Source organism: Eulemur rufifrons, chromosome 20, assembly GCF_041146395.1.
Source record: "Eulemur rufifrons isolate Redbay chromosome 20, OSU_ERuf_1, whole genome shotgun sequence".
NCBI classification, from domain to species: Eukaryota; Metazoa; Chordata; class Mammalia; order Primates; family Lemuridae; genus Eulemur; species Eulemur rufifrons.
This window is the reverse complement of record NC_091002.1, coordinates 41230547-41258107: the sequence shown is the minus strand read 5'-3', so window position 1 is coordinate 41258107 and position 27561 is coordinate 41230547. Positions and strand designations below refer to the sequence as shown.

The window sequence follows — 27561 nt, the reverse complement described above, 5'->3', positions numbered from 1 at the left end:
CACAGCATAATACTATTAAATTACTACTAGTAAACCATTAATGCCTTCCCTTTTCCAGAAGCTTGGGATAGCTGGGATCTCAAGAATGCCAATAATACTGCAAAGACCAAGCACTTATTGGTTCTAAGCTGATTTCTCAAAGTTTCTGACCACCACAAAGGTGGCTAATTTCATTTTTAATATTTCCAGATGCTACCACATACTTGGCAACCAGCAGGAACCCCTCTCAGGCTAAAAAAAAAAAAAAAAAAAAAAAAAAAAAAAGTTCTAGAAGAAAAAGCAACTATTTTTTTGATTCTCCAGGTATTATGATTCCTCAGAAGATAGAAAATGATTTTTTTAAAAAAGCACACAAATCAACAATTTCTAACATGCACTACTCAGAGCCGTGACAGAGAAAGGAAAGCAGGACGATGCTACGTGCCGTGGTGGCGACGATGACAGCAGCTAACACTGCTGAGTTCTTCCGACTTGCCCGGGGCGGTCGTAAGCCCCTTTCCTTCTTACAAGCAACCCACGCAGGCTGCACACCGAGGAAGGCGGGGCTCCGTGACTAAGTAACCAGCCTGTGCCGTACAGGCAGGAAGAGGTGAAGCCCCCAGACCAGACCCCCCCGCAGCCTGGCTCCAGAGCCTTTGCCCCGAGCCACTCGATCCACATAGGGGGCGGAGGCTGACAGCAATTTTCTTTCTAGGTCAAACAATCCCCTCCATTCTCCATGGCCTCATCTCTACTCTTTCACAGTTTTCTCTCTACACAAAAGGTAGTACACGTAGGTAGTAGAAAAATTAGAAATTAAGGAAAAAAAGAAGAAAACAAATAGCCTCTATAATTCTATCACTCAGAGTGTTAACACTTTGGTTTATCCTTCCAAACTCCATTCTCTGTATGTTTGGCACCAGGGACGATGCCTCACAGTGTTAAAACAACGTTTTAGTTACTGTACTGTGACCATCTTCCCATAAGTCTTTCATATCATCTTTATCTTTTTTCTCTGAAGTCTCTTTTAATTCATAGGTCCCCCTTCCATTTACTATTTTTCTTGCAATCAATGTAAAACCTGGTCATCTGCTCTGTGGGACTGTCACACCTAGAATTTGCAGGCTGCACCCTCGTGGCATCATCTGTCTGTCACAGATTCTGTCTCTAACGCTTCCTGTAAACTGACATTCAGGTTTGAGTCTGGGGCAAGAACATTTCTTAGGTGGTACTGCGCGTTTCCAGCAGGGAGTGCGTAATGTCTGCTTGTCTCTTGTTTCAACAACTTCATTTTAAATGGCCACATAACATTCTAAGGAAAGCTGTCCCATACTTTAAGAAAAAAAAAACAGCTATCTCTCATTGTTGGGATATTGGATATCTAGCTGTTTCTAACCCAATCTTTTCCCTAGAACAATTAAAACTGTGATGACTGTCCTTTTAAAACATCTTTGTACCCATATGTGTAACTATGTCCTTAGGTGAGAATCTTATAACCCTGTTTAGTTAAATCAAAACGTAAGCCCCCTGGCACTCTCTAACACTCATTGCGAATGCTGACCATTTCTTTTTTTAAAGATACGATTGGGAGAGAAATCAGTCTCCTGGCTGTGTCTTAAGTCTATACACTGCCTGTAGGAACTCCCAGGAGGTGCAGGAGGACTTGAGAAAAGTGGCACCAAGATGGGAATAAAGTCGCCTCAACAGAAGTGCACTTTGTAGGGGTGCACACCGTGAGGTGGTGCATCTGAGCTCCCTGATTTTTACGGCCCCGGATAGGCTGACTTTCAGATACACAAGGTAAAGCGAGGTATGACTTCGAGAAAAATGGAACTGACCTTGAGAGAGCAACACTGAATAAAGAAATGCCAGGAGCCACCCCAACTGAGAAAAGGCAATTCAAGGACACACACCTCATGCCAGGAATTCCCCAGGTAGTTGCCGTCGGTGTGAGCCACGGTAATAAGTGTCTTTATGGTGTCGATGTTCTTCTGCTTCATTTCGGTGATGCTGGAGCTGGCTGTGAGCAGGGAGAAGCGAGCAAGAGCCTGAACATAGGCATCTCGTTCCAGCTGCAAGGGAAGCCCAAAAGAAGACACTGTGATGCTACCTTTAGCACAGTCGTTTTCACACCTGTAGGGCTGGTCTATTGGGCTTCTCTGATACCTTTTTAAAAATCATGTCTTTTGAATCCTATCTGATACCTTTTGTATGCACACTGACAGGCTTTCTGCACATGAATGTGCCAGTTGCTCCGTGTTGATGTCCTCCGGCTATCAGAACATCCCAGTGAGGCTTCCTGCATACCACACCACATGGGTGAGAAGCAGCTCTCTCCTTCCCCCACCCCCACCTCAATCAAACCTAACTATCCCATGTTCCATTCTCTCGAGTGCTAAGATTGCCAAAATAAATTCTAGTATCTGCAACAATCCTGCAAGGTAGGTGTATTTCCTCAAGTTTACAAATGAGGAAATAAATGGTGTCGTGGAGAGAAGTTAGCTGGGCCCATGTCACATGGCTGGAGAAGTAGCAGAGGTGGGTTTTGAAACCCAGATAGTCTAACTTCAAAGCCTGTGGCCTTCTTGCAAAAGAAAATGTCTAACTGCAAAAAGAATGGGAACAAAAGATTGAGTTTTTTTTAACTTCTCACTGACTTGGAAAGGGATGCATGGGATTGACAACCTCCTGATCTCCTAACAGTGTAAGAATTACAGTCCATTTATTTGCTTGAATTTTTCATGACTCAAAAGGTTTATAGATACATTCATATTGAACTGAACTGCTTGTTTCCCCAGAGAAGAATTGGAAAGACAGGAAGCAATAAAATCTGATCTTAAAAGGAAAACGATATTTTTAAACATATATTTAAAGCCAGAAAGTTGGGCAGATGGATAAGAAGGCTGTTTTGTCGAATCCAATCAAGTAGCTTGGATCTCACCTACACTTAAAAAAGGTTTTATTCCAAATCTCTTAATTTTTTTCCCCCTAATGAGCTGCCAGTACAAAGCTATGGGTTTCTTCTCAGTGGGCATGAGTAAATAGTTTTCTAAGACTCTTGATTTACTGGAAATTTCTGATAGTTTCTAAGTTTCACCAAATCTAAAAGAACACAACCCACTAGTGTCTCTGGAGCGTTGCTGACGTACACCCACCTGCATTCCAAAGATGCAGGCAATTCGGATTGCACATCTGATGCCTTCTAGGCACAGTGAGGCCACTTCAGTGTCATCACAGTTCTGTAGTCCAATGCTGTAGGCTGCCAACAGTGGTGTCCACACCAGCTATCAAGGAAGGAAGGTTTCAGTAACATCCAGAGTTTTAGCATGGAAAGAGCACCTACAGGCCACGCTGCTAGTCACCGGAACAGCCAGGATGCCAAGTTCACTGCTACTTTTATTTCAATCTATTCCATTCATAATATAAAACAGTTCCTCCTAAACTATGGTCACAGCTATCACTATAAATGTACTATTTTACTAAACAGACAGTTCAAAAGGAAGGATTATTAACATGTGGCTAGTGTGCCACAACTACATCTACCTGTGTGCATGGCAGACATCACTAGTAAATCCCAGTCCCTACTGAATCTGCATCAAGCTGGAGAATGCTTCTTTACCCAGTGTACAAGGCAGCCACTATCCATCAGAGGTTGGCGTGCAAAATAAAACCTATAAATTATTTCTGTTCTATAACAGTTTACTGAAAGGTTCTTAATTCAAAGAATTTAGCCTTTACTTTTCTTCCAACTTTCTTGTGAATTCCTTTGGAAATAAAAGGTCACAAAAACCTAGAATTGATCACCTAACAGAATATTGACAGTTACTATAAAAACATCTTAATAGAAAATTGCTGTGCTATGTATATAGAATATGTATATTTTCTAGATCTTTTAAAAAGAGGCCTCAGACTATTGTCTTTTTCTTCCATCTAATCTCATGTAACAAAGTAGACCTAAGGCCACTGAGGGGAGATGTCCCAACAAAACTATCTCTTTATCTTTTGCCTGAATAATTCATTTAATCCCTCCTGCAGCCCTGTATGTGGCCTCATTTTATAGATGATGAACAGAGGGAGAGGTTGAGTAACCTGACCAAGGTCACACAGCTACAAAGTAGCAAAGCCAGGATTCAAACGCAGACATTCTGACCTCAGCATCCATGGCTGGTGCTGGGGCTTCCCCAGCATCATCAAAGGATGTGCAGGAAGGACTCGCTTTAGTTACTATTCAGACAGACGCACCCACACCTGGCCTTTCCTCTCCTCAATCTCTTTACCATTGTAATCTCGCCAGCCAGCTTCCAGGCCAACTCCAGCATCCGGCTCAGCCACAGGCTCTCTAACGTCTCAGGATACTCACTTTGAACATTGGCCGGACATGGTCCAAGTGAGTGGCACTTGTAAACGGGGCTTTGGCATGGCTCACAGCCTCCATCAGAGCTTTGGCTGTTTTGGCCATTTGCTCCATCTCCAGATTGTACAGTAGCCGCCGCTGCTTTTCACTAGCTACATCTATAAAGAAGTAAGAGCGTCATAAGAGCAGCTGACACTCACTAAGTATTTGTTATACGTTAGGCACTATTTCAAAACATGTACAATGATTAATTCCCAAATCCTCCCAACCATCCCATGAATCTGCTACAAATATAATACTATTACCATTTTACAGATGGGAAAAACGAGGCAGAGAGGCTAGGTAACTTGCCCAGGGTCATACAGCTAATAAGCAGTAGAACTGGGACTTGATCCAAGGCACTGTGGCTCTAGAGCCTGCACTCTAAACCACTACACTCTGCTGCCTCTCAAAAAAACTGAAAACTTCACAGGGGCCTTAGCTAACAGAATTAAGAATAGAACAGAATCAAGAATGGAATAGAATCAAGGTTGGCACAATCACTACTGGAATTAAAGCAAAGTTTTAAAGAACACATTTTGGGGGGTAATTTAGCTCTCAGATTACATATTTTAATTCCCTCTTTTTCCTAATCACTAATCTAACAAGATATTATGAAAGAACATAATCATAGTAATTAACATAATCACATGTCCTATTCATATATCTAGATAAGCAAATTAAATCTATCACGAGAGTAGTCATGCATTTTGATACACTAGAAAACGAGAATTAATAGAAATAATTTGCCATTAGACCTTACTCTGCTTAGTAGATTTCGTTGCAATTGTATGTTCTTTTGTTTCTTTCATTGCAATTTTCTTGCCTTCTATCTCTTCATAGATGCTTGAGAGATACTCTTCTGGTAGATCTTTACTGTCATTGATACCACGATTCATTTTAATATATTGCTCTTTTGTCATTTTGTTTTTTACCTGAAATGGAAAAAAATTAAAAACCATTTTAAAAACATCCAATCGCCCCAGCAGGCTACTTACTTAGCTACCACAATATACAGATCATTAAATATGTTACCTGAGGACTGTGCAAGTCTGTAGTGAGCATGATAATTGAATACGCGAGGACATACGCAGTGTCAGCACTAGCAAACAGAGTTTGCCTGGAAGAAAAGATTCCAGAGGTCAAGAGCATTCCTGGCGCTGAGGTTTGGAAGGTACAATGCTAAAGGGGACATACTTCACTAAAAGCAGGCCGGCTGCTCCACCTGATCCCAAAGAGGAGTTTTCATGCTCTCACCCTCACTGAACAGTAATTAACAACCCAGAGTGTAGAAAACGCTAATGTTGTGTTGGATTCTAGGCTTCTTTGAATAAAGTAGTTTCAAGTCAATTTTTTAAAAAGACCCTTGAGGAGCATCAAGGGCCAAGACTAGGGTGAGGCAAGTGAGCACAAGATGTCAGGCGACCCTCACTTTTGGCTGCTGCCCCTGCCCTTGCCCTACACTGAGAGTGACACCTCTTTACATTTCACCTGCTCAGTGCCTCACCTGCCTCACCTGATTCTGCTCCCGAGAGCGTCTACTTTGTGCCATGCACCCTGCTAGGCACTGGACAGAAAGACCAAAACTGCTGTTTAGTTCATTGTATGTTATCCATTATAATGTCGCACAGAAATACAAAGGAGAATATTTATGTTGTTCTAAACAATAAGCTGGTGAATTCTTTCTTTTTTGCCTTAGGCAAGAGGAGACAGACAAAAACATGTGAATGTACAACTGTGTATATGTGAAGCTGAGGCTAGAAAACCTGCATTTTAATATGAGATTTAATTGGGTTACATATTTAGTGACTAAGGAAAACAGAATGAGCCTTCCAGGTCCACACAGGAGATATGTTTAAAGTAAATAACATCTAATTATGTCTTCAGAGAATTCTTATGTCCATTTGGTTAAAATGATCAGACGCTGCCTTTGCCAATCCTGCCATCTCCAGGGAACAGCTTGCCATCTACTCAGAGGACTGAGACCAATTGATATAAAAACGAAGTTGACTTGAGAAGAAAACTGTTATCAAAATGTTTCCACAGAACAATTTCCACATCATGTTCACAGTATATTCAGACATTCTTAATTTCACGTTCAGTGGAAAAAGCGTGAGCTTTCAAGTTAGACAAATCCATACTCAATCCTGGCTCTGCTACTGATTAATTTTGGATAGGTGGCTCAATCTTCCAGCGTCTCAGTTTCCTCACCTGTAAAATGGGGATACTACTCCCAGGCTTACCATTAATTAAGCGAAATGCAAGTAACTTATGAAATGCATGGCCTACACACAAGCAGCGTTTGATAAAGGTTTGTTCCCTTTTCTACTTTCAATTCCTACAAAAACATGAACCACTCATCAGAAAAGGCCCCGAGATAAAATCACGTCCCTTGGTGGTTTTTATTAGTTTTATAGCCATTTCTATAACCTGCTCATCAGTATGTAATCAAAGAAAAACCAAAATCTTTGAGATCTACCTCATGTATTAAATCAGGGAGCTGTTCTTGATTAGGGAAGAAGTGCCCAATTTCTTTCTCTGAACTCATAAAACTACTCTTTTATAGTAGATAATAGCATAGTCTTTAGCTGTATGATCTTGGGCAAGGTACTTAACCTCTTTGGTCCTCAATCTCCTTGTCTGTAGGATGGCAGGGCGGGGGACACAAACAGGTTGCTGTGAGGTCTTACATGAGATAATCCCTTAGTACAGTGTCTGGCACATAGTGTACAGAAACTTTAGTTGCTTGGCACAGATTTAGAAAGATTAAACTTCAACCAAATTAAGCTTAGTGTTCTGATGTGGAAGAGAAACATGGTGCTCACCCTTGGTTGCACTCTATGTATCTTGCGGCAAACTTCTCCATTAGCCGGTCAATCTTCTGGGCTTCCCCAGGTAGACGGAAACCTTCTAGGAATGTCCGTAGGGCTGAAACAAATTCCTTTTCACAGAAGTCAAGTTGATCCACGTAGGCATACATCACCTCCTTGTTGAACCTTGTGCTGTCTCCCAGAAAATCACCTACTTGGGTCTGAAACATACACACTGACTCAATCCAGAAATTTTCAAATATGAACCCACAGCAAAAACCACCTGCCAAACAGTAGAATCAGAACACCCTGGTCCTAAATGCCCAGAACACGCTGAACCACCCAAACAGCTAGGGAACTCCTGAGCTGCCCACCCACCCAAGCATTCCAGATTCAGCCTATCCTGCCATGGATGAAGGAAGATGAGGACACGTAAGAGTCTTAAAAATGGAAAGAATGATGGGAATCACTCAGGAACAAAGTTAGTTGCAGCTGGGCAGCCAGAAGAACACTTTCTAACAGTCAAGGACATTTTGAGCTCTCACATTGTTCCACAAATATGCAACCACCTGCCGGGAGGCTCATTTTATTCCCTTGAAAGAGCTTTTGCAACCCTGGCCAAAGGGATAAACAGGACTGCTGTAACCAGGGGGTGGACAATAGACAATGTACTCAGGGCCAGCCAATCCTGAGGCTAAAGCTGGTAAGGGCTCAGAATCACCTGACAGAACTCACATGCAAGAGCTAAACCCCCAGTCTTACAGAATCGAGGCGCTCCTCCTGGTGCAGGAATTGGGCAATGTCTTCAACTGACGTTCCCAGCATGCCCTGCTCCTGGAGATACTGGATCCCTCTCTTGGGTTTCTTGTTGAACCTGTTTCAAGAAGAGATGGGACACAGGGTGCTTATTTCAAAGTCTGGAGGATTGAAAAAGCTGGTATTTGAGTTTACAGAACACTATGAACAAGCCATCACATATAAGCTGGTAAGGTCCTGTGTGTCCCGGCAGCTTTTCCAAATCCCACCTTCAATTTCTAACCCAGCAGAGTCTGCTGGCTGTCATCCGGTATCCATTCTCCCCTTCTCCAACACTAACAGAACCCTAGGAGTTTAGATGAGTCATAGCCATTGTAATGAAAACTACATTTCCCTGCCTCCCTTAAATAAAGCATAGCCACGTGACAGAGTTCTGGCCAGTGAAATAAGAGCAGAAGTGATGTGGGTACTTCTGGAGGGATCCTTAGACAAAGCCGACCCAGGTTGGAGGTATACCCTTTTGGCCCTTTCCCCCCTTTTTTCCAGAATACATGTGGGATGGCTGGTAGTCCAGCGGTCATCTTAGGCTATGAAGCAATCCCAAAGACGAAAATGATGTGCTAAGATGGTAAAGGGGCCGGGCGCGGTGGCTCACGCCTGTAATCCTAGCACTCTGGGAGGCCGAGGTGGGCGGATCGTTTGAGCTCAGGAGTTCGAGACCAGCCTGAGCAAGAGCGAGACCCCATCTCTACTAAAAATAGAAAGAAATTATATGGACAGCTAAAAATATATATAGAAAAAATTAGCCAGGCATGGTGGCGCATGCCTGTAGTCCCAGCTACTCGGGAGGCTGAGACAGGAGGATCGCTTGAGCCCAGGAGTTTGAGGTTGCTGTGAGCTAGGCTGACGCCACGGCACTCACTCTAGCCTGGGCAACAGAGTGAGACTCTGTCTCAAAAAAAAAAAAAAAAAAAAAAAGATGGTAAAGCAGGCAGATAAAAGGAGCCCAGATCCCACAAGAGCCACCATGACAGCCTTAGACTGTCCACTTTTGGATTTCCTTTACTTGAGAGAGAAATACGTGGTTTAAGCATTGTTATTTTGTATTTTTTGTTAAAGGAAGGCAAAGCCAAATAATATATAGATTCAACTGATATTTACCAGGCCTGCATGGGTGAGTGACATTCATGGATAAGCACAAACTGGCAAGGGCCGTGAAAGACACACACAGGCACAAGGACAGAGACTAACTCTGCTCAGATAGTGTGGTTACAGAAGGCCTCCCTGAAGAAGAGATGTTTTACCAAGTCTGAGAGATGAAAAAGGGCCCAGAGTATTCCAGGCAGAGGGCACCATGGCGAAAAGAGTTGGAGGTGTTCAAAGCACTGAAAACGCATTGTGTGACTCAGGGTACTAGCAGGAGATGAGCTCAGTGAGGGAGGCCAGAGGCTGGGTCAGGCTGTGGTGCAGAACAGGAAACCTGGAATGATTTTAGGCAGGAAAGTGATAAGACTTAATTTATGTGTTTGAAAGATTACTTTAGCTGCTGTGGGGAGAATACACTGAGGGGGGAGGTGGGGTGGTGAAGGTTCACATAAGGAGATTAATATTTCTTTCAGTTAATAAGTATTATAACATCAACTTTGAATTTACTGAGTTAACCATTCAAAAGTTGGGCAGGATATGAGACTGCGTATGTGTGCAAAAGATTGGAAAGAGACAAAGATTTACCAGTGACTGATAATGCTACGGCTGTATGGGAGAACGTCCTTATTTTTCAAAGATGTGTGGCTGAAGTATCATGATAGTTACAAATTACTGTCAAATGGTTCAGAAAAATACATACATAGGTAAAACAAATATGGCAAATATTAATTTTTCTGTATGTTGAAACTTTTCATAATATGTAATTGGGAAAAATGTTAACAATGGTGATTTCCTCAGGTAGTAATTTTATGAGTGATTTTTACATTCTTACTTTCTATATTTTCTAAATGCGTTTAATTATCTTCATTAGAAAAGGGAAAAACAAAGGCTGTGTTAACCACACAAACGGTGCTTTTGTAATAAGCATTTCCCCCTCAGGAGCCAGTTCCAGGTTCTTAGAGAAAATGTGGCTTTGTCAGAGGCCCCAGGAGATCCCACTAGAGCGGCGACCACACTCACAACTCGATGCCATGTTCAATGATTTCCTTTTGTTGCTTGATGACCTCAAACTGCTCCGGGTCATCCTGAACGGTCGTCTGGGTCCCCGAGGACACCGTGGACTCCATAGATGTCACGCTGCTCCGTCTCGCCATGTCAAGGCCTTTCCCGTCCCCCATCTCCTGATCCGTGAGCCTCTCCTGACCTGCAGTGACATAAAAGCAAAGGAAACCAAAACGCTGATGGGACAGAGGAGACACAGCTGAGTAGGTCTGGCATCATAGTTCCCTTTGCCAGACCTCTTAACAACAACAAGTTGGTCCTAGAAGGACCATAAGCATGAAACCCTAGTATTATATCTCTCAGACACTTTAAAACTCCTTTTTTTTTTTTAATAGTCTCAAAAAAAAAAACCAACTTCTTCATTCCTGGCACTTGATGATCTAATTCTAAAATTCACATGAAAGAGTGAAAAAGGGCAAAAATAGATAAGATACCTAAAGAACAATGGACAGGTGGACTTGCCCTACAAGGTACCAAAATTTATACAACTACAATAATTTGATAAGTGTGGTATTGGTGTAAGAACAGAAAAATCAGTAGAACAGAAAATCCAGAAACAGACTTAGATACATAGGAGAATGTGGTGTATCATAAAGGTGATGCTTCAAATCAGTAAGGGAAGGAGAGACTACTAAAAAAGTTGGGATGATCGGCTCCCCATTTGGAACAGCAGAATTAGAGCATAACTTCACACTATTCCTTGCAAATTCCAGATTTAATCTACTACAAGCAGAACTTTTAAATACTATAGGTATTTAGCAAACTAAAATGTTTTCTTCGATTCTAAGGCAACTACACCAAGACAACTTTTCCTGGCAGTTATAAGAAGCCTGTTATGAATGGAGATGACAGCTACACTCTCTCACCGAGGCTGGTCTGGTGGTTGGGATTCACATATAGGTCTTTGCTCCACTCCACCATGCACTTGAGAATGGACACAAGGCACTCCAGGCCTTTCTTCCTCAGGCTGAGCTCCTAAAGGACAAAGTGACAGAATACTTAGCAGAAAAGTTAAGAGAATACACATCTAAAGGCCTCTTAGGGAATCCTGTGAGGATCTGAGATAATCACTGACATTTAGTGCTATTAAGGATGAAACACACTCAAGAAAAAGTTCACAGGTGACACCGGCATTAAGGACACATTACAAAAACTGTGGACATCTCTAAAGGTGTTCATTACAAACATTCCAGCAGCAAAAATCTGGGATGTGTGCTTTCTTAAAATGAATGATGTAAGTTGGAATTTTTAAAAGATGTTTTCATTCATTGCTTGTGTAATTAAAAAAAAATTTCAGCTGGGTGCAGTGGCTCACGCCTATAATCATAGCATCTTGGGAGGCAGAGGTGGGAGGATCTCTTGAGGCAGGAGTTCAAGACCAATCTGAGCAACACAGTGAGACTCCATCTCTATAAAAAATGAAAAACCTAGCCAGATTGGTGGTGGGTGCCTGTGATCCCAGCTACTCAGGAGGCTAAGGCAAGAGGATTCATTGAGCCCAGAAGTTTGAGGTTGCAGCGAGCTATGACGAGGCTACTGCATTCTAGTCTGGGCAACAGAGCAAGACTCTGTCTCCCAAAAATAAATAAATAAATAAAATTTAAAAAAAAGAAAAAAGTTGAACAAATTTTTATTTATTCTTGCTTTTATCACTTGGTTTTAAAAAATTTTGTTTTTTAAAATAAGAGTCTTAACCAATGACCCTGAACAAAAAGAGAAAAGAACATTAAGTTATGTAGTAAATGAGAGATTCTGGATACAACTTATCCCCTTAACACACACAAATGCATTCCATTTTAAGTCTCACCCTGTAAATAAATGATAATAATGAATTTCTAAAATAAACAGCATTTCTTAAATAAGAAATTGAACATGAGTTGCAAATAATCTAGATTCAAAATAGCATCTTATGCAGCATAGATCTATGATTCTAATTATAATTATGAGCTTTTTCCAGGAAAAATGCCGATACACCAAAATTTTACACATAATTCTAGGGGCTTCATAGACCCTCTGACCAGTTCACTCAGAGACCTTAAGTTAAGGATCCTATTTTCTTTGTAGGCACTCTAATAATAAGGCAATCTGCTAATAACAAGCAATCTCCTTTGCCTATACTGGAAGACTGGGATCACATTATCTTTGGGAATGTGACTGAGAATGAATCCCCTTCCTACAAGTCTCCCCTCAAATGTCACTTTGTCAAGGACACTATTAAGAAGTACAACACCCCCATCTCCAGCACTTCTCTGCTGTCCCTGCTATATTCTTCCCTGCAGCGCTCATCACCACCTGACAATTTACTTCTGTACTGTCGTTTCCTGAGGGCAGGAACTAAGTGTGTGCAAGCACATATGTGTGCATGTGCATTCTGTTCACTGCCACATCCTCAGCTTCGAGGACGGGGCCTGGCACACGGTGGCACTCTATTAATGTTTATTGAAATGAACGAACTTTAAATGTAACTGAGTGTCCTCAGTGTTTTTACCTGCAGAGGTGTCATTCCCAGCTCATGTCCACTTCTTCCCTGAGCGATTTTGGATAAATCATTTACAAGGCGCTCGAAAATGTTAGCAGCATTTAAATCACAGTCATAGTTGACATAAATATCCACAACACACTGGGCATCTTGGAAAATAAAACATAAGTATTAGAAATTTTGATCAAAGATAAACAGCAGTTACGTTTTCTTATTAAATGAGATTTGTTTGCCTAAAACTTTCCCCAGTGAACTACTGACTCAGGCAGCCACATCTCACTCAAGAACTGTATGTTGGAAGCTGGGGGCGGGGGTGTGTGGGTGTTTTTAGGCCTGCCCAGGCACTAACCGAAATTTCTCACAGTTCATTCTACCTCTCCAAGGCTCACTTTTCTCATCAAAAAAGGGCTAACAGCTGCCTGATTCACCTCTTAAAGCTGTGTCACTCTTACGAAATTACGTTCCACGAGAGACAAGTGGGATCCTTAGTTTGAAGCCACACAATTAAGTGTATGGTGTAAGGTAAAACCAAATTCACCTTAGCGCCCAATCAAGGGTTTGCAGCACCAAAACCTTGGGCCCTGTGATTAACAAACAGTGCTTAGCTTGTAGGTAGAGTGACCAAGCGTCCCAGTTTGCTAGGATTAGGGGATTTCTGGGATGTGAAACTTTTAACACCAAAGCCAGAGAGCCCCACGCAAACCGGCCTGAGTTGATCGTGCTCTCAAAAAGGAGAAGTGGGGCAGAACTAGTCATTAGGTTAGAATTGGCATGATTTTTCCAATACTTGCTAAAACTCTGAAAGGAGGAGTTAAGGGTCTTAACAAATTAGAGCATCTGAAGGATTTCTGAGCAAGTCCAATGGATGAGCGCCCTCAGGGTGAAAATACCTGCACAGATCCTTGTCAGAGTCTGAATGACCATCCACCTGTGCTCAAAAGAACTTGTTGATGTTTCTAAAATGTTCAGGAATATCTCTTTGAAAAAGACCTATATGACATGAAGACAAAGGAGGACACCACTTAATAGTTTCAATCAGAGCTCAAAGACTCCCAAATCTTTAGTGGCCAGGTCGATCCTACAATAAATGAAGCAGCCTGGGCAGAAGGAGCAGAGCTGTGCACACAGCCTGCTGAACAGCACCAGGCCTCAGTGTGGGGACAGCCGGCAGGGCAGGGCCCAATAGGGCAGCAGCTGCTGCTGGGCTCCCACTTCATGTGGAAATGCAGGACCCATGTTCTGATTATTTGAGAGAAATCAGAAATCTGGATTTTCATGTAAAGTTGGATTTCTCAATTTGGCAACTAATTCAAATTATTTCAAACAATTTACAGACCAAACAAACATGTTCAGGGAAGCTGAGCCCAGCACACAGACCACATACTTTAAACCTTTGGTCAAAATAAAAGGCACACAAGATTTGGGGGCAATAACTTTTTATGAAATTCTTAACTTGCTGGGGCAGCAGCAAGTAGACGGTGTAACTGTAGTTCTAGTGAATAGGCCACCAATGATTAACTCATCTGGTATGAATGTCATGAAATAAAAAAAAAAAAAAAAATCGGCGTCCATACCTCTATCTGCATTTTCAAGTGCATTTTAAAGTTTGAAAGAAGAGTAAGAAAAATGGCGAGAGAGAGCTCAAAGACATCAGGCACTGAAGAGACGCCGTTTTTGGACAAGGCCACACAGAGATATTGCTTGATTGCGTTGATGAACATCTCGTGAGTCCTGAATACCGGGCCAGCGTTTTGCAATACAGAGAGGAGTAGCTGCAGGGAAACCACCTTGGAACGCAGCTCATGGGATCTGGCAAAGACAATGAAAACAACGAGTGCTAAAAGAGAAAATGTAAAACAGTATGTTTCTTGAGAAGGCCTTGCTCCTCTATCAGTGAACAGAATTTTCTGAGAAGCCAATGAATTAAGAATTAGCCACAGCACCTCAATGTAAGGAGAATGAGGGCAGATGGCATGAGGGGGATCCCCCTGGATCCTGGGAGAACAAGAGCTGCCAATGCCTATTCTTTGTGTGTCTCCCCACCACAAAGTAGAGACATAGAGCAGGAGTAAAATAAGTGTCAATGAACACTGGGGAGCGGGTTATGCAACTGCGCTGATGGGGTCAATGACTTCGCATCATTCACAGGAGGCTGAGGCACTGTCCCCCTCCATCGTTATACACTGTGAAGATGGTACCCTTTATCCACCCGCCTCACAGCACTCTCGCCCCACCCCTCCACGCTCAGGGATGGTAAGAAATGGAAAATTTTCACGAATCATTTTCCTAATGGTTATCATAACATTAGCAGCATTCTCAATAGAAGAACTGAGAATTACTGATGACTAACGATAATGATAGTAACAATAGTGTTTATAAAGTACAAGGCCGTATGCTCAGGACAACACCTGTATCATTTTAGTTAATCAATCCTGTAAGGTGATTTTTCCATATTCCCATTTCTTAGTACGGTAACTCATACAGCCAGGGAGCAGTGCCGAAGAAGAGGAGCCAACATGTGAACACAGCCCTCTCCGGCCCTGAAGCCTCTGCTTTCTTCACCCCACAGCGCTGACATCCTTCCAGTAGTTTGTTTACTACAAAGAAATGTTTGGCTTCCCTATGTTGAATCTGGGCCTTAAATCCGTCTCCACGAAGCAGAGGCCTCCAAACAGAACAGGGAACTGAGGATTGTAGGCATCCTGTCCCTCTCCACTCCATGTCATGAGATTTAATCTACTGGTTAGTAAAAAAAGGGTACATGTTCAATATACTGAATGTTTTCAGCATATGAACCAAAAAACTCACAAAACCAGGCAAAATCTTGGTTGGTAGGAACAGAGAGAGAATTCAATATGCAAGTATAAAAGGACTGTAGGGACTGCATCAGTTTGAAAAGTTGCAAAGTCATGCTAAATAAATTCCTACACTTACACCAACAAAGGGACATGGCACTGGGACTTCTAGGAACAACGGGAATATGAAACACAGTACCATATGCTCCTGGATCCCTGGGTTGAAGACAGCCAAGAACTGCCGTCTGCTTACTTTGGATCTGGAGGGCCTTCACCAAGGGGTTTCATGGACAGCTTGCACAGGGAGCGAAACACGAGGAAGGCGTCCTTCTGCAGAATGTGAGAGAACCTAGCGGCCACTTGAGGTCCTTGGGTGTCTGACTCCTAAGATTAGAAACAAACGAAAGAAAAACCAAAGGTGCAAAACAAAAGGACAACTCTTTTCAAAAATAAGAAATGTGATTATTTCATGGAAATGTAAATTCTTGTATTTATTCAATGGGGAGGTGAGGGAAGTGGGGGAGGGGTGAATATAGCAAAACAGGAGCCATGGGGGAGTCACTACAGCAATGCTAAAACTTTGTTCCCTGTCCTTCAAAAAGTTGGTATGGATGGTTTAAAATGATAAATGATCAAAAGCTAAATCATAAACTAAAACAAATATAGGTAATTACATTAGCTTGGGTAAGAAAGGTATTGCTTATTTCTTATCCTACTTTTGTAGGATAAATGAAAAAAAATGACAGGCATTATAAAATAAACTTCTTTATCTAAAAAAGTAAATCCCATTGAAAAATAAAACATAAAAATAAAAAATAAATATTTGTAACATATAACAAAGATTAATATTCTCAACATACAAAAATTCCTATGATTCATTAAGGAAACATAAAAACCCTTTCCCCAAATGAAAAACAGGCAAAAACATGAATAAGCAATTCATCAAGAAATACAAATGACAAATAAACCTAAACGACCTTATCACTGACCATTAAGGCAGGATCCTCCTATCAGACTAGCAAAGATTTGAATACATGCTATTGCCCAGTTTTAATGAGGGAACGGGAAGAGGAGCATTGAGAGCCTGAAGCGGGCAGGGATTCAAGTAATGCCTCCCACAGGCTAATTTTGTGTTAAGATCAAAAGTCTTAAAACTCTCAAGTCTTGACCCAGCAATACCAGTTGCAGGAATTTATTCCTAATCAAGAATTAAGGATGTGCACAAGATTTATCCATAAGGATATTCATTGTAGAACTGTTTCCTGGGATAATTTAAAACCCTAATAGGGAATTGGTTAATAGATTATAGTAATCCATATGAAATTTTACATGGCCATTAAAAAGTTTAGTTAGATCTCTATGTACTATGGCAAGATGTATGGAAAGACATCCATGATTTAGTGCTGAGGGAATGGAGCAAACTGCAGCCTAGTATATAAGTCTAAGTGTGTCCCTGTAAGTGCAGTCTTAATGGGGAATTGGCTCTTGGGGTAGTGGTGAATAAAGCTTTATTCTTTTGATGTATAAAGTGCAGATATAGAAACAGTATATAGATATCCAGTTTATCAGTGGCATTAACATTTTATGGGGGGTGATAACTGGGGATAAAAGGTCTAAACTGATTCCTTGATGGAGGGGAGGTAGATAATGAAAAAGGTTGAAAAACAGGTGAAAAGATGCAGAAAGTGGAGTCTGGGGGGAAATTCTTGTTTTAAATGTTTATATATACAATTTTCAAGAGAATAATAAAGCTACTTATAAAAAATAATGTGGCAGACATATGTAGGATGTCCATAATATACAGGAAGTTTAAAAAGCAGGTTGCAACACAGCACACATATTGTGTCATTCCTTTTAAGTGGAATAATATGTGAAAGAGAGAAAAATCTGGAAGGATATAAGCTGTCAATGAGGGTTATTTCTGGGTTATGGGATTATGGATGACCTTCCCAACACAGAGAAAAAAAATAGTGAACTATATATTTTCTTATTTTTCTGTAATGAATATATATACTATTTTAAGAGAGAAGAAAAATGGCAGGAAATTAAAGTTTTTAAAAGTCTTAAGTAAACAGGGTTTAATAACAATGTCGTGGCCGGGCACGGTGGCTCACGCCTGTAATCCTAGCACTCTGGGAGGCCGAGGTGGGCGGATCGCTCGAGGTCAGGAGTTCGAGACCAGCCTGAGCAAGAGTGAGACCCCATCTCTACTAAAAATAGAAAGAAATTATATGGACAGCTAAAAATATATATAGAAAAAATTAGCCGGGCATGGTGGTGCATGCCTGTAGTCCCAACTACTCGGGAGGCTGAGACAGGAGGATCGCTTGAGCTCAGGAGTTTGAGGTTGCTGTGAGCTAGGCTGACGCCACGGCAATCACTCTAGCCTGGGCAACAGAGTGAGACTCTGTCTCCAAAAAAAAAAAAAAAAAATAACAATGTCGTATACAACCAACATTAGCACATTCCAAGAACTGAATCTGCTAATACAAACATCAGGCCAGGACAGTGTGACAGAAAACCGAATAGGGCTTGCTTATTTTACTTGCTTCTTTTGATAAAAGATTTAATCCTGCCATCTTCTAAAAAAGCAAAAATGGGACTGCGTCTGTACAGGATGATCACCAACGTACCAGATTATCCGCTGACGACAAGGACTGCCTGTCGTCTGCTATCCCGTTGGTTTGTGAGTTTTCATCCACTCCGGGGGGAACAGCACATTCCTGGCACTCCAGTTCGCCCAGAACCCTCTCAGGTTCTGTCAGACCGTGCTTTTCCACTGCTTCTTAAAACACAAGTGCAAAGTCATAGCCAAGTTAGTGCTGTGCTTTCCTAAAAGGCTGGCTGACACCAGAAGGAAGTTATTCACCACCTCCCAGCTGTTGCTTTTGCCCCTTTTCCTGTGCCACTGGCCTATGACTGACATAATACTGGAAAAGGCTTGGCCAAAGTGGAGCTTAAGCTTTGCGAGTGTCTTGTTATCCACAGCTCCACTGCCAGGGCCACAGCAATGCACAACTCTCTCCAAGGGGCTTCATTCATACTGCAATCCATATCAATGGTGCCTCCAGAATTGTGCAGTGCAGCAGCCCTGCCCACCCCCATTCACTTCTGAAAAAGATTAGAAGCAGCTAAACATGGAAAGCACAGATTTTTAAAAAGGGTCATTAAGTTAGGAATCAGAGAAGAGCCAGTTATAACAGAAAACCTTAGTCACAGAGAAAAATGTAAACCTGAGCTTCCTGGCAGCCGTGTGAAAAAGGGAAAGAATTAAAGAAAGAATTAAACAGATTTCATCATTTAATGAAGGAAAGCATATCTGATGATCAGTGGAACGAGGAAATTCCTCTAGGAGGAATTTATCATGTATATCTTTATATATAAGGGATATTGAACAACTTATTGAGCACAATCTTCAATAATAGCTCTACAAAGCATATATTCATTCCACAAATACTTATCAAGTGCCTATTATGTGCCAAGCTCTGTGGTAGGGGCTGGAGGATATAGCAGTGAACAAGGCAAACATTCATTATGTGATGGCTACTTGTACAGACCCCAGAAACAAATCTAAACGTATGAAATAAAATTGCTCCATTTTTAAAGACATTTCTATAAGAAGTTAAGAAAATAATAGAATCTATATATAGCTTTGTGGTACTTTAACTTAACAAAAAGAAAGGGCTTAGAGAAGTGGCTTTTAAATCATGACCTCAGTAAGAAATTAATTTTTAAAATCACGTCCTAATACAGACATGTGCACATAAATAACTGAAACACATTTCATGAAATAATACTTAACACTGTATGCAATGTAGTCAGATCATTTGTATTCTATTTCATTTAAAAAAATGCTGATTGCAATCCTCTAAATTTCTAATTTTTCAACCAATTAATGATTTATTGGCACTCTAACCAAGTGTTCAACACATGGCCACTGACCTGAGATTTTAGGCAAAAACAAAGCAAAAAAATCATCTAATAGTCATTCTGAGCTATGTAAGTTTAATTCCACTGAAACCACCATGAAACTGAGGAAATTATGAATGAAGCAAAATGACTATAGCAACCCAAATGAGAATAAAATCAATCGCTAAAAATAAGTAATTTTTGAAGCCCATCTGAAATGGGCAGACTCAGTGTCCATGAGCTCACTGGGCAGCAAAGAGGGAACGCCACCACTAAAAAGTTTGGCTGAGGGCGTTTTTGGAGGAATGAGTTAGGAGGAAAGGCTGGGTCGTCCTTGGTTCTTACCTTTAACGGCAGATGTGACTACATCTTCTAAGATGTCCTTCACCACCTCCTGGGCACCTTCATCAGTCCCTACACACATCCAAATACATAAACACACACACGTGTTTTTCCAAGGAAAAAAAGGCAGGGGGAGAGGAGATTATGGCAATGTTCTCTAGAGTCATGTTTCAGAAGGCAAAGAAAGAGTGCAAATAAGTAAGTACTCCCCACGGCCAAATATGATCGTCTCAACAGAAGACAACCTCCCTGAAACCCGGAAAGTCCTAGGCAGCATCTGCTGTGCTTTCGAGTTTCCCTCTGTGGAACACTAAAACCCCACGGACTTGTACTCTCTTCCTTCCTAAGGCCCAGTTGCTTGGCCCGGGGCTCCCCACCACCCCAACTTAGTGGCAGGAGCTAGATACTGTCCAGCTATCATTCCTGGCAGAACAAAAGATGGAGTTTTCTCTTGTGCCTTTGCCTCTGGTACGAACAAGCCTTGGTAAGTGACATGCCTTCTTGCTGTTTCTCTTTCCCCACACCGTAAACCCCAAATTTAGCATGAGGTTTCCAATGTGACAGTTGAGGATTTACCAAATTTTAAATGAAATTATTCTGTAAAATGTTAATTATTTAAGTGGAAGAGGTTCAGTTCCTTTTATACATATATTTTTAGAAAACTAGTTCTGGGAGAGTTTATAAAGTAAACAGCTCTTGACTAGACTCTCAGAAGTACGTATTACTGATTTACAAAACATTACATTGATCAGAAAGGCCATCATCTTAAATAAACAAAACCCAGATAACCCTTTTAACTCTGCATTAATGAGGATTTTCAACGCAGCCACTATTTTTATGCGTGAGAGCATTAAGTATTTTCACTTCCATGGAGCACTTAACAACACTGTAATTATCTAAATGGCTCAGTCAATTTATGTGGGAAATACTGATGCTACATGATTTTCTTAGAGGGCAAAAAAGAACTTGAAATTAGAAAACTCCAACCATGGTCACAATCTTCTAAACTCACTTCTTCATCCAAAAACAATGATTTAAGACTAGATCAGTGTTACCCAAACTTTAGTCATTCTCATACCTTCATAATTTTTGCCATATTGATGCTCCACTTACTATATATTTTAGATATTACATATATAGTTGTGCATTGCACAACAACATTTTGGTCAACGATGAACTGCATATATACACTGGTGGTCCCATAAGGTCACAATGAAGATGAAAACCTCCTATTGCCTGGTGAGGTCTTCACGGAGCAGTGTATTACTCACGTGTTGTGGTGATGCTGGTGTAAACAAACTTACTGTGCTGCCAAACTATATAAAAGCACAGCACATACAATTACATACAGTACACAACATCTGATAATGCTAGTAAACAACTATGTTACTGGTTTATGTATTTACTATATTAAACTTTTAACTATCATTTTTGAGTGTGCTCCTTCTACTTATTTAAAAAAAAAAAAAAAAAGTTGGCCAGGTGCCATGGCTCATGCCTGTAATCCCAGCACTTCGGGAGGCCAAGGCAGGAGGATCGCTTGAGGCCAGGAGTTCGAGGCCAGCCTGGGTAACATAGTGAGATCCTGTCTCTACAAAAATTTAAAAATTAGCCAGGCATGGTGGCATGTACTCCTAGCTACTCAGAAGGCTGAGACAGGAGGACACTTGATCCCAGGAGTCCAAGGGTGCAGTGAGCTATGATTAAGCCATTGTACTCCAGCCTGGGGCAACAAGACTCCTGGCCTCAGGTGATCATCTTGCCTTAGCCTCCTGAGCAGCTGGGACTATGTATGGGCACAAGCCACTTAGCCAGCCCATGTGCTCTTCTGAAAGGCGATGGTGCACCTCCATTCTGACCCACTGTTAGCAGGTTTGGGGTTTGCTTCTTGCAGGCAATCTGATTCCCATGTTCCTGGGAAAGCCTCAAGGGGTGTACCAAGTACTCTCAATAAAATCCACAGCAATATACTAATGGCAATTATTCTCTCTTTGTTAGAGCAGAACTCCAAGTTACTGTGTTTTTGAAAAAGCATATTCCAGAAATCATGTTTTTCTCCATTCATTCAAAAAATGTATTTACTGAATGTCTGCTGTGTGTGCCAAGTACTATTCCAGGTGTCGAGGGTATGGTGGTAAATAGGGCAGCCTAGGCCTCAGGCTGGGAACAAGTGAACAAAAACCCTTTAGTGATTTCAGGTATTGATAAGTGCTATGAAGAAAATAAAAGATGATGGAACAGACGTGATGGGAGCCTCACAGAGTGATCAGGGAAGCTTCTCTCAGTCTGAACTGAGAGACCTGAAGATAAAGGGGGTTGGGAGCAGGGAAGGGGCAGTAAGTGCAAAGGCACTGAGGCAGGACCAAGCATGGCCCTTCAATCACCAGAAATAGCACCTATGTACTGTGTAGCAAACAAGGGGGAGAGAGGTGTAAGAAGGGGACAGAAAAGTGAGCAGGGGCCAGGTCACAAGGGTCTTGCTAACCATGGGGGTGGGGTGGGCATGGATTTCACTCTGAATGGGATGGATGGGGAATTACTAAAGGGGTTTGAGTAGGGGCGGGTCATGATCTAATTCATACCTTTAAGAGATTACTGTGGCCACTGTACAGAAAATGGGCCAGAGTGGAGCCATTTTAATGCAGCTCAGAGAGACTTGGGTTTTGTATCTGCCCAGCTAGGCTTACTACAAATGTGTTTAAATATTAATATTTATTGACTGACCACAGCTTGATAAGGGTTACAGTAAAAGCCTGGTCCTTGACTTGAGGAGTTGCTGGGAGTTCCTGAGCACCGCCCTTAAAAAACATGACAGCAGGAGTAGATGGCAATGCCATGCTCACCCTGAAACAAACACCACTCTTGGTGGCAACTTTCTCTGTCCTGCTTTCCTTGAGTAAACGGATACAAAACAACATTCCAGCAATAACACTTGGTCTGCTCCCATGTAGGCCAAGCAGCCTGGTAAATTATAAAGGAATAAAAGCTGCTCAAATATGTGCATTCTAGTAGGGGCCATACTATCAACAGAAATCATTCTCAGCAATGTGGCTGAAGATACAGGATCAACTATAAAGACAGATCAGATATTTTGCGTAGAACAACCAGCTTGAGTGAAGAATTATTGGACAGAATCACTTGGGAAAGGTAAATTTCTGAAAAAATAAGAATCCAATTCACACAAATTTTCTAAGGAGAGATGCAAATGCTCAGAAATAATCTTTTGACAACTCAATTCAAGATTTCTTGCCTAATAGTGCATTTAAGACTATAATCAGGTGAGGGACATTCTTTCATTTAAAAAAGCCAACAGAAACAAGTGATGTACTTGGTCACTAGAAAGAAAACAAAACTATCTGTCCATCCAACTACCCACTCACCCACCTTCTAGCTCCTTCCACAGATGTGGCTCCTAACTGCCTGGCACCAGGCAGGGCAAGGAAAGGCAAGGCATGGAAATCAGTGTGTAATGACAACTGAGGCCCTTGTCCTCCTCTGGATGACATTAAATGACTAATTACCCAATCAATTAACTACCGGGAGATAAGTGCCCCAAACTGAACCCACTGCACTGAGGCTGACATGAAGAAGTAGCAGCTAGACACAACCCAGGAACGACTTAGAGAAAACTGCACAGCTGACAATGGGACATTAGACCTCATGCCTCACTGGTTTTGTTCCCTAAGAGAAAAGCAAAGGGGAAGTCAAGGGGAAGGCCCAGAAATAGACAAGCTGCTCTCAGAGGTTTCCTCCAGATGTTACGAAACACCTCCTGCATCTGCCCCTCACACACAACGATTCCCTCTCATACCTGGACAGGCGCAGCTGCATCGCACCAGGCCATACCTGATAGTGACGGGCCTCTTTCTCTGGGTGCATCTCCATTTTCTGAGCTCACTTTTCCAGAATCACTCTTGGCATGTTCACCGTTGGTTAAATCTGGTTTTTCAGGAGTTGTCGGTTTGCTTTGTGCCTGGCTCTGCTTCAAACGACTGAACTTTGGGGATACTGCTGCAGCTTGGATCACAGGGGACTGGGGTTTCGACTGGACTGTTTTTTCCAATTCTCTGGCCTCCTGCAACTAAAAGGCAATGAAAAAGGGATCCTATCTAAGCGGTCCTGGTATTTTGGTAAGAACAAAAATTATGCCAGCCTATTGCTCTAAAAATTTCCAGCCAGAAGGATCAAAAGTTTAAAAGGAAATAAGTTCCTTTGACAAACTCAAAGCAAATTCTGAATGCAAATTTCAAAATTCATGCAAGATTCTCTCTCTGATTTTTAAAGCAAGAACAAAAGCACAGTACAAAGAAGTCACAGGAAGGAGGGGTAAACTTTAAAACCCTAGTCAATCTTCACAGGTACCGAGGTCACACATGAAAGAGAACAAGACGGTGGTGATGTCATGCCCCCAGTGGCTGGTAAGTGCTGTCACTCACCACTTGGTTTTCCATGCGGGTGAAAATGACGTTGAGCATCTGAGTAAGGGTAGCCTTGGCAGTGGTTTGATTGATGAGATTTTTGCTGGCCAAATAGATATTGTAACATGTCCTCACTGTCTGCAGGATAGTGCCTTCATGAATTTCAATGTGTGGGGAAGTCACTGCGGTCAGAAGAGCCTAAAACAGAAATTGGAAACCTTCGCCATCAGGGACACTCACCACCCTCCTGCCCTCCCACAGCCAGACTTTTCCAGAGGGTTCTTTTTTTTTTTTTTTTCATTTTTTAAAAATAAAGATAGCTCTGCAAACTAAACAGGATGATTAGCAGCAAGAGCCAACTCCCTACAGTGAGTTTAAAACAATTAACAACTTCATAAAATCCTAATTATTTGAAACAATTAAGTTGTATCGAAGGAGGTTTTCTACTGGCTCACTTTTTAAAAAGCCAAACTTTGGAATGTTAATAATGATTGAAAAACCTAGAATGAAAAATAGATGCTTCTCTCAAGAGGAAAAACGCTCCACTTGATCTTGCCCATGTTAATCACAAAATACATGTTTCCATGGGCGGTCAGTTTCCCAATTCCCTAGTGGGTTTTCAAGAGAGCTTTAAGAAAGGTACAGTTAACATGGAGCCTTCTCCTAAAGCTAATATATTCAGGACTTAAGATTTGGAACTTTGGCTACACCCATCCCGATCCTGTTCTCAGACAAGCAGATGGCACCATCCCATGCCAAACCATTCCTGGCAGCAGAAATGGAACAGGGAAATGAAATAGGGGAAGAAGGGGACAGAGGCAAGTTGGTGATAAGAGTATCAACGAAGACCTGCTGAGAAATCTCAGACTGGGAATCCAGAATTTCAAGGGGAAAGACCAGAGGATTTCAAGTTGATTTAATTCACAAGCAATTTACATTCTTATTAGTGGAACTACTTACTCTGAAAACACACCTGGTTCCACTCTTCTAGTCTCAGTACACACTAATAAATTCTGACACCTAACAAAAGATCTAAGTGATGCTTAAATTTTTCTGTTCCAGTTTAGCACCAGCTGAGACAACTAACACATGGTAAATTAGAAATCCAAATTCCCAAAGGGGACTTGCTTTCTAATTTAAAAACCAGATCAAGCAAACAAACAGAAATACCTTAATAATTTGTAATTGAACCCCTTCATCGGTCTGCGGGCCCTGAAAACAATTGCAAATGGTTTCAACAATCCTGTCGATCAGCCGCTTCCCTGGGGCTCCGCTGTCAGGGGCATTGCCGGTGATGTGCCCGTAAGCGATGAGTTTCTAAACAGATAAAGAATAGAGATTACAGTTTCTGCCAGGCTGGGACTGAGGCCACCATGGCAGCCCACAGCGCAAAAGACCGTCTGTGATCATGGCTTGTAACTTCCAGTTCCTACAGATCCTCCTGCTCCCCAAGAGCCAGGCAGGCTCAACCACTGTGAGTGCGGCCTTCGTCCTGTCTCCTGACAGCAGAAGGTCCCTGCAGCGGTGATACCGTGTCCGATGAAGAAGACAAGGCGCAGAGCACTCCCCAGTACAAAGCCATCTGTCCAGAATACTATGGGATTAAAAGTTGTACATACCAGACACAGGAACCAGATCAGTGTTTGTCTAGAGCTGGGGGTAGGGAGACATGGGGAGTTGACTGTTAGTGAGGAGATAAAAATGGTCTGAAAATTTGATTATGATGAATGGTTAATCTAATTCTCCCAATGAACTAAAATTCACCAAATTGTATACTTTAAACAAATGAATTGTATATATGTTAATTATATTTCAAAAAAGCTGTAAAAATTATTTACGTACATGCACACATATTTTTTTTTCTTTAAACAGAAAGATACCTAAGAAACAAGTGATAACATGTTTTGCTTGAGGGGAGAACTCAGTAACTGTGGGCAGGGGCGAGACTAGACACTTTGCAGTAAATCTTTTCATTCTTTTTCAATGTTGAATCAGTAAGCATATTTTTTATTACAAAAATTAAACAACAGCCACTGGATCCTGTACCTATGCCATCAAACTATGTGTCACCCAAGTGGCTGCTTAGGCCAGGCCCCCTCTGACAGGTTAGAAATTGGTTTGGGGCCGGACGCGGTGGCTCACGCCTGTAATCCTAGCACTCTGGGAGGCCGAGGTGGGCGGATCGTTTGAGCTCAGGAGTTCGAGACCAGCCTGAGCAAGAGCGAGACCCCATCTCTACTAAAAATAGAAAAAAATTATATGGACAGCTAAAAATATATATATTAAAAAAAAATTAGCTGGGCATGGTGGTGCATGCCTGTAGTCCCAACTACTCGGGAGGCTGAGACAGGAGGATCCCTTGAGCTCAGGAGTTTGAGGTTGCTGTGAGCTAGGCTGACGCCATGGCACTCACTCTAGCCTGGGCAACAGAGTGAGACTCTGTCTCAAAAAAAAAAAAAAAAAAAAAAAAAAAAAAGAAATTGGTTTGGACAGGGCCACCTTCTCAGAGGCCACCTGCCTGTGTCACCTCACTCAACACCTAGATTTCAGTGTGGAGAATCTGAGAGCTAGAAGGGACCCCAAAGGGTAGTGGCAGGATGATTCCCAAGCCTGGCTGAAGTTCAGAATCACCTGAGGGAGCTCACCAGAAATACAGATTCCTGGACCTCAACCCTGACCTACTGAACCAGAACTTACAGGGCAGAGCCCAGGAATCAGCATTTTTCTCCAAGCTATCCAGGTTATTTTGACGGTCAACCAGATAAAAGAACCACTGGAACCACTCATCTGGCATGTGCATACATGAACTCTAAGGCACTCTCTGCTTCCAGCGACTTGGTAAGACTCCTAAAAATGCATTTTTGTTCCTTATCGTTTTTAGCTTCTGGCAAGTCCCATTCTTGCCTCTATCCACACAACGTGGACTCATGCTCCTGAGGTTATCTCCAGGGCCATCACCGCTGCAGAGGAGGACTGGCCACCCCTGCAGAGGCCAGATGCTGTTTGTCAATGGCCTTTCCTTTTCGTTGGCTACGAAAGTGTTGCCATTCAATAAGCAGAAAGAAAAATGGAGTGAGAGCGGCTGAGAGTAGAAATGCGATACTGCTGGATCGAGTGACTGGATGAGCAGAAGAGAGGCGTGAACACACTCTGCTGCTCAAGGCGAGTCCCTGCAGCTCCAGATGGGGGGTGCAGAGTGTGAACGGCAAGTCCAGATGCCCTCTGCCTCACCCCTCTCACAGCTGCTTTGGATGCACCCTTCCTAGGAGGGCAGGGCCAGCCACCTGGAGAATGAGCTCTGGTTTCTGACACCGCTTACTCTTACTCCTAATGGACTCAAGCCTGTTTTGAGCACTGGGTAGTGAGAGGCACGGTCCAGGAACTCCTAAAATGTGAATGTTGAAAAGCAGTCTCTGTAGAAGCCAATACTGATGCAAAGCAAAGATGGAGCTGAATTATCAGATGCTTAATT

At 42.0% G+C, this 27561-nt stretch overlaps 1 protein-coding gene across 3 annotated transcripts in view; it reads right to left on the bottom strand.

Moving 5' to 3' along the window:
* The window catches only part of ARFGEF2 (ARF guanine nucleotide exchange factor 2), an 85171-nt gene that overhangs the window by 35929 nt on the left and 21681 nt on the right, over window positions 1-27561 (bottom strand). Inside the window, exons 4-21 of one of the 3 annotated variants that reach the window (XM_069496286.1) lie at window positions 25260-25406; window positions 24108-24287; window positions 23518-23752; window positions 19675-19743; window positions 18054-18205; window positions 15674-15804; window positions 14200-14434; window positions 13516-13615; window positions 12635-12774; window positions 11013-11121; window positions 10105-10288; window positions 7945-8056; window positions 7198-7403; window positions 5408-5492; window positions 5136-5307; window positions 4340-4491; window positions 3135-3263; window positions 1893-2051 (exon numbers count right to left, since the gene is read on the bottom strand). In XM_069496286.1, coding sequence (XP_069352387.1) covers window positions 1893-2051; window positions 3135-3263; window positions 4340-4491; window positions 5136-5307; window positions 5408-5492; window positions 7198-7403; window positions 7945-8056; window positions 10105-10288; window positions 11013-11121; window positions 12635-12774; window positions 13516-13615; window positions 14200-14434; window positions 15674-15804; window positions 18054-18205; window positions 19675-19743; window positions 23518-23752; window positions 24108-24287; window positions 25260-25406 — 2697 coding nt within the window. The remainder of the gene's footprint in view (window positions 1-1892; window positions 2052-3134; window positions 3264-4339; window positions 4492-5135; window positions 5308-5407; window positions 5493-7197; window positions 7404-7944; window positions 8057-10104; window positions 10289-11012; window positions 11122-12634; window positions 12775-13515; window positions 13616-14199; window positions 14435-15673; window positions 15805-18053; window positions 18206-19674; window positions 19744-23517; window positions 23753-24107; window positions 24288-25259; window positions 25407-27561) is intronic. The other 2 variants (XM_069496287.1, XM_069496288.1) reach the window with 2 other exon arrangements.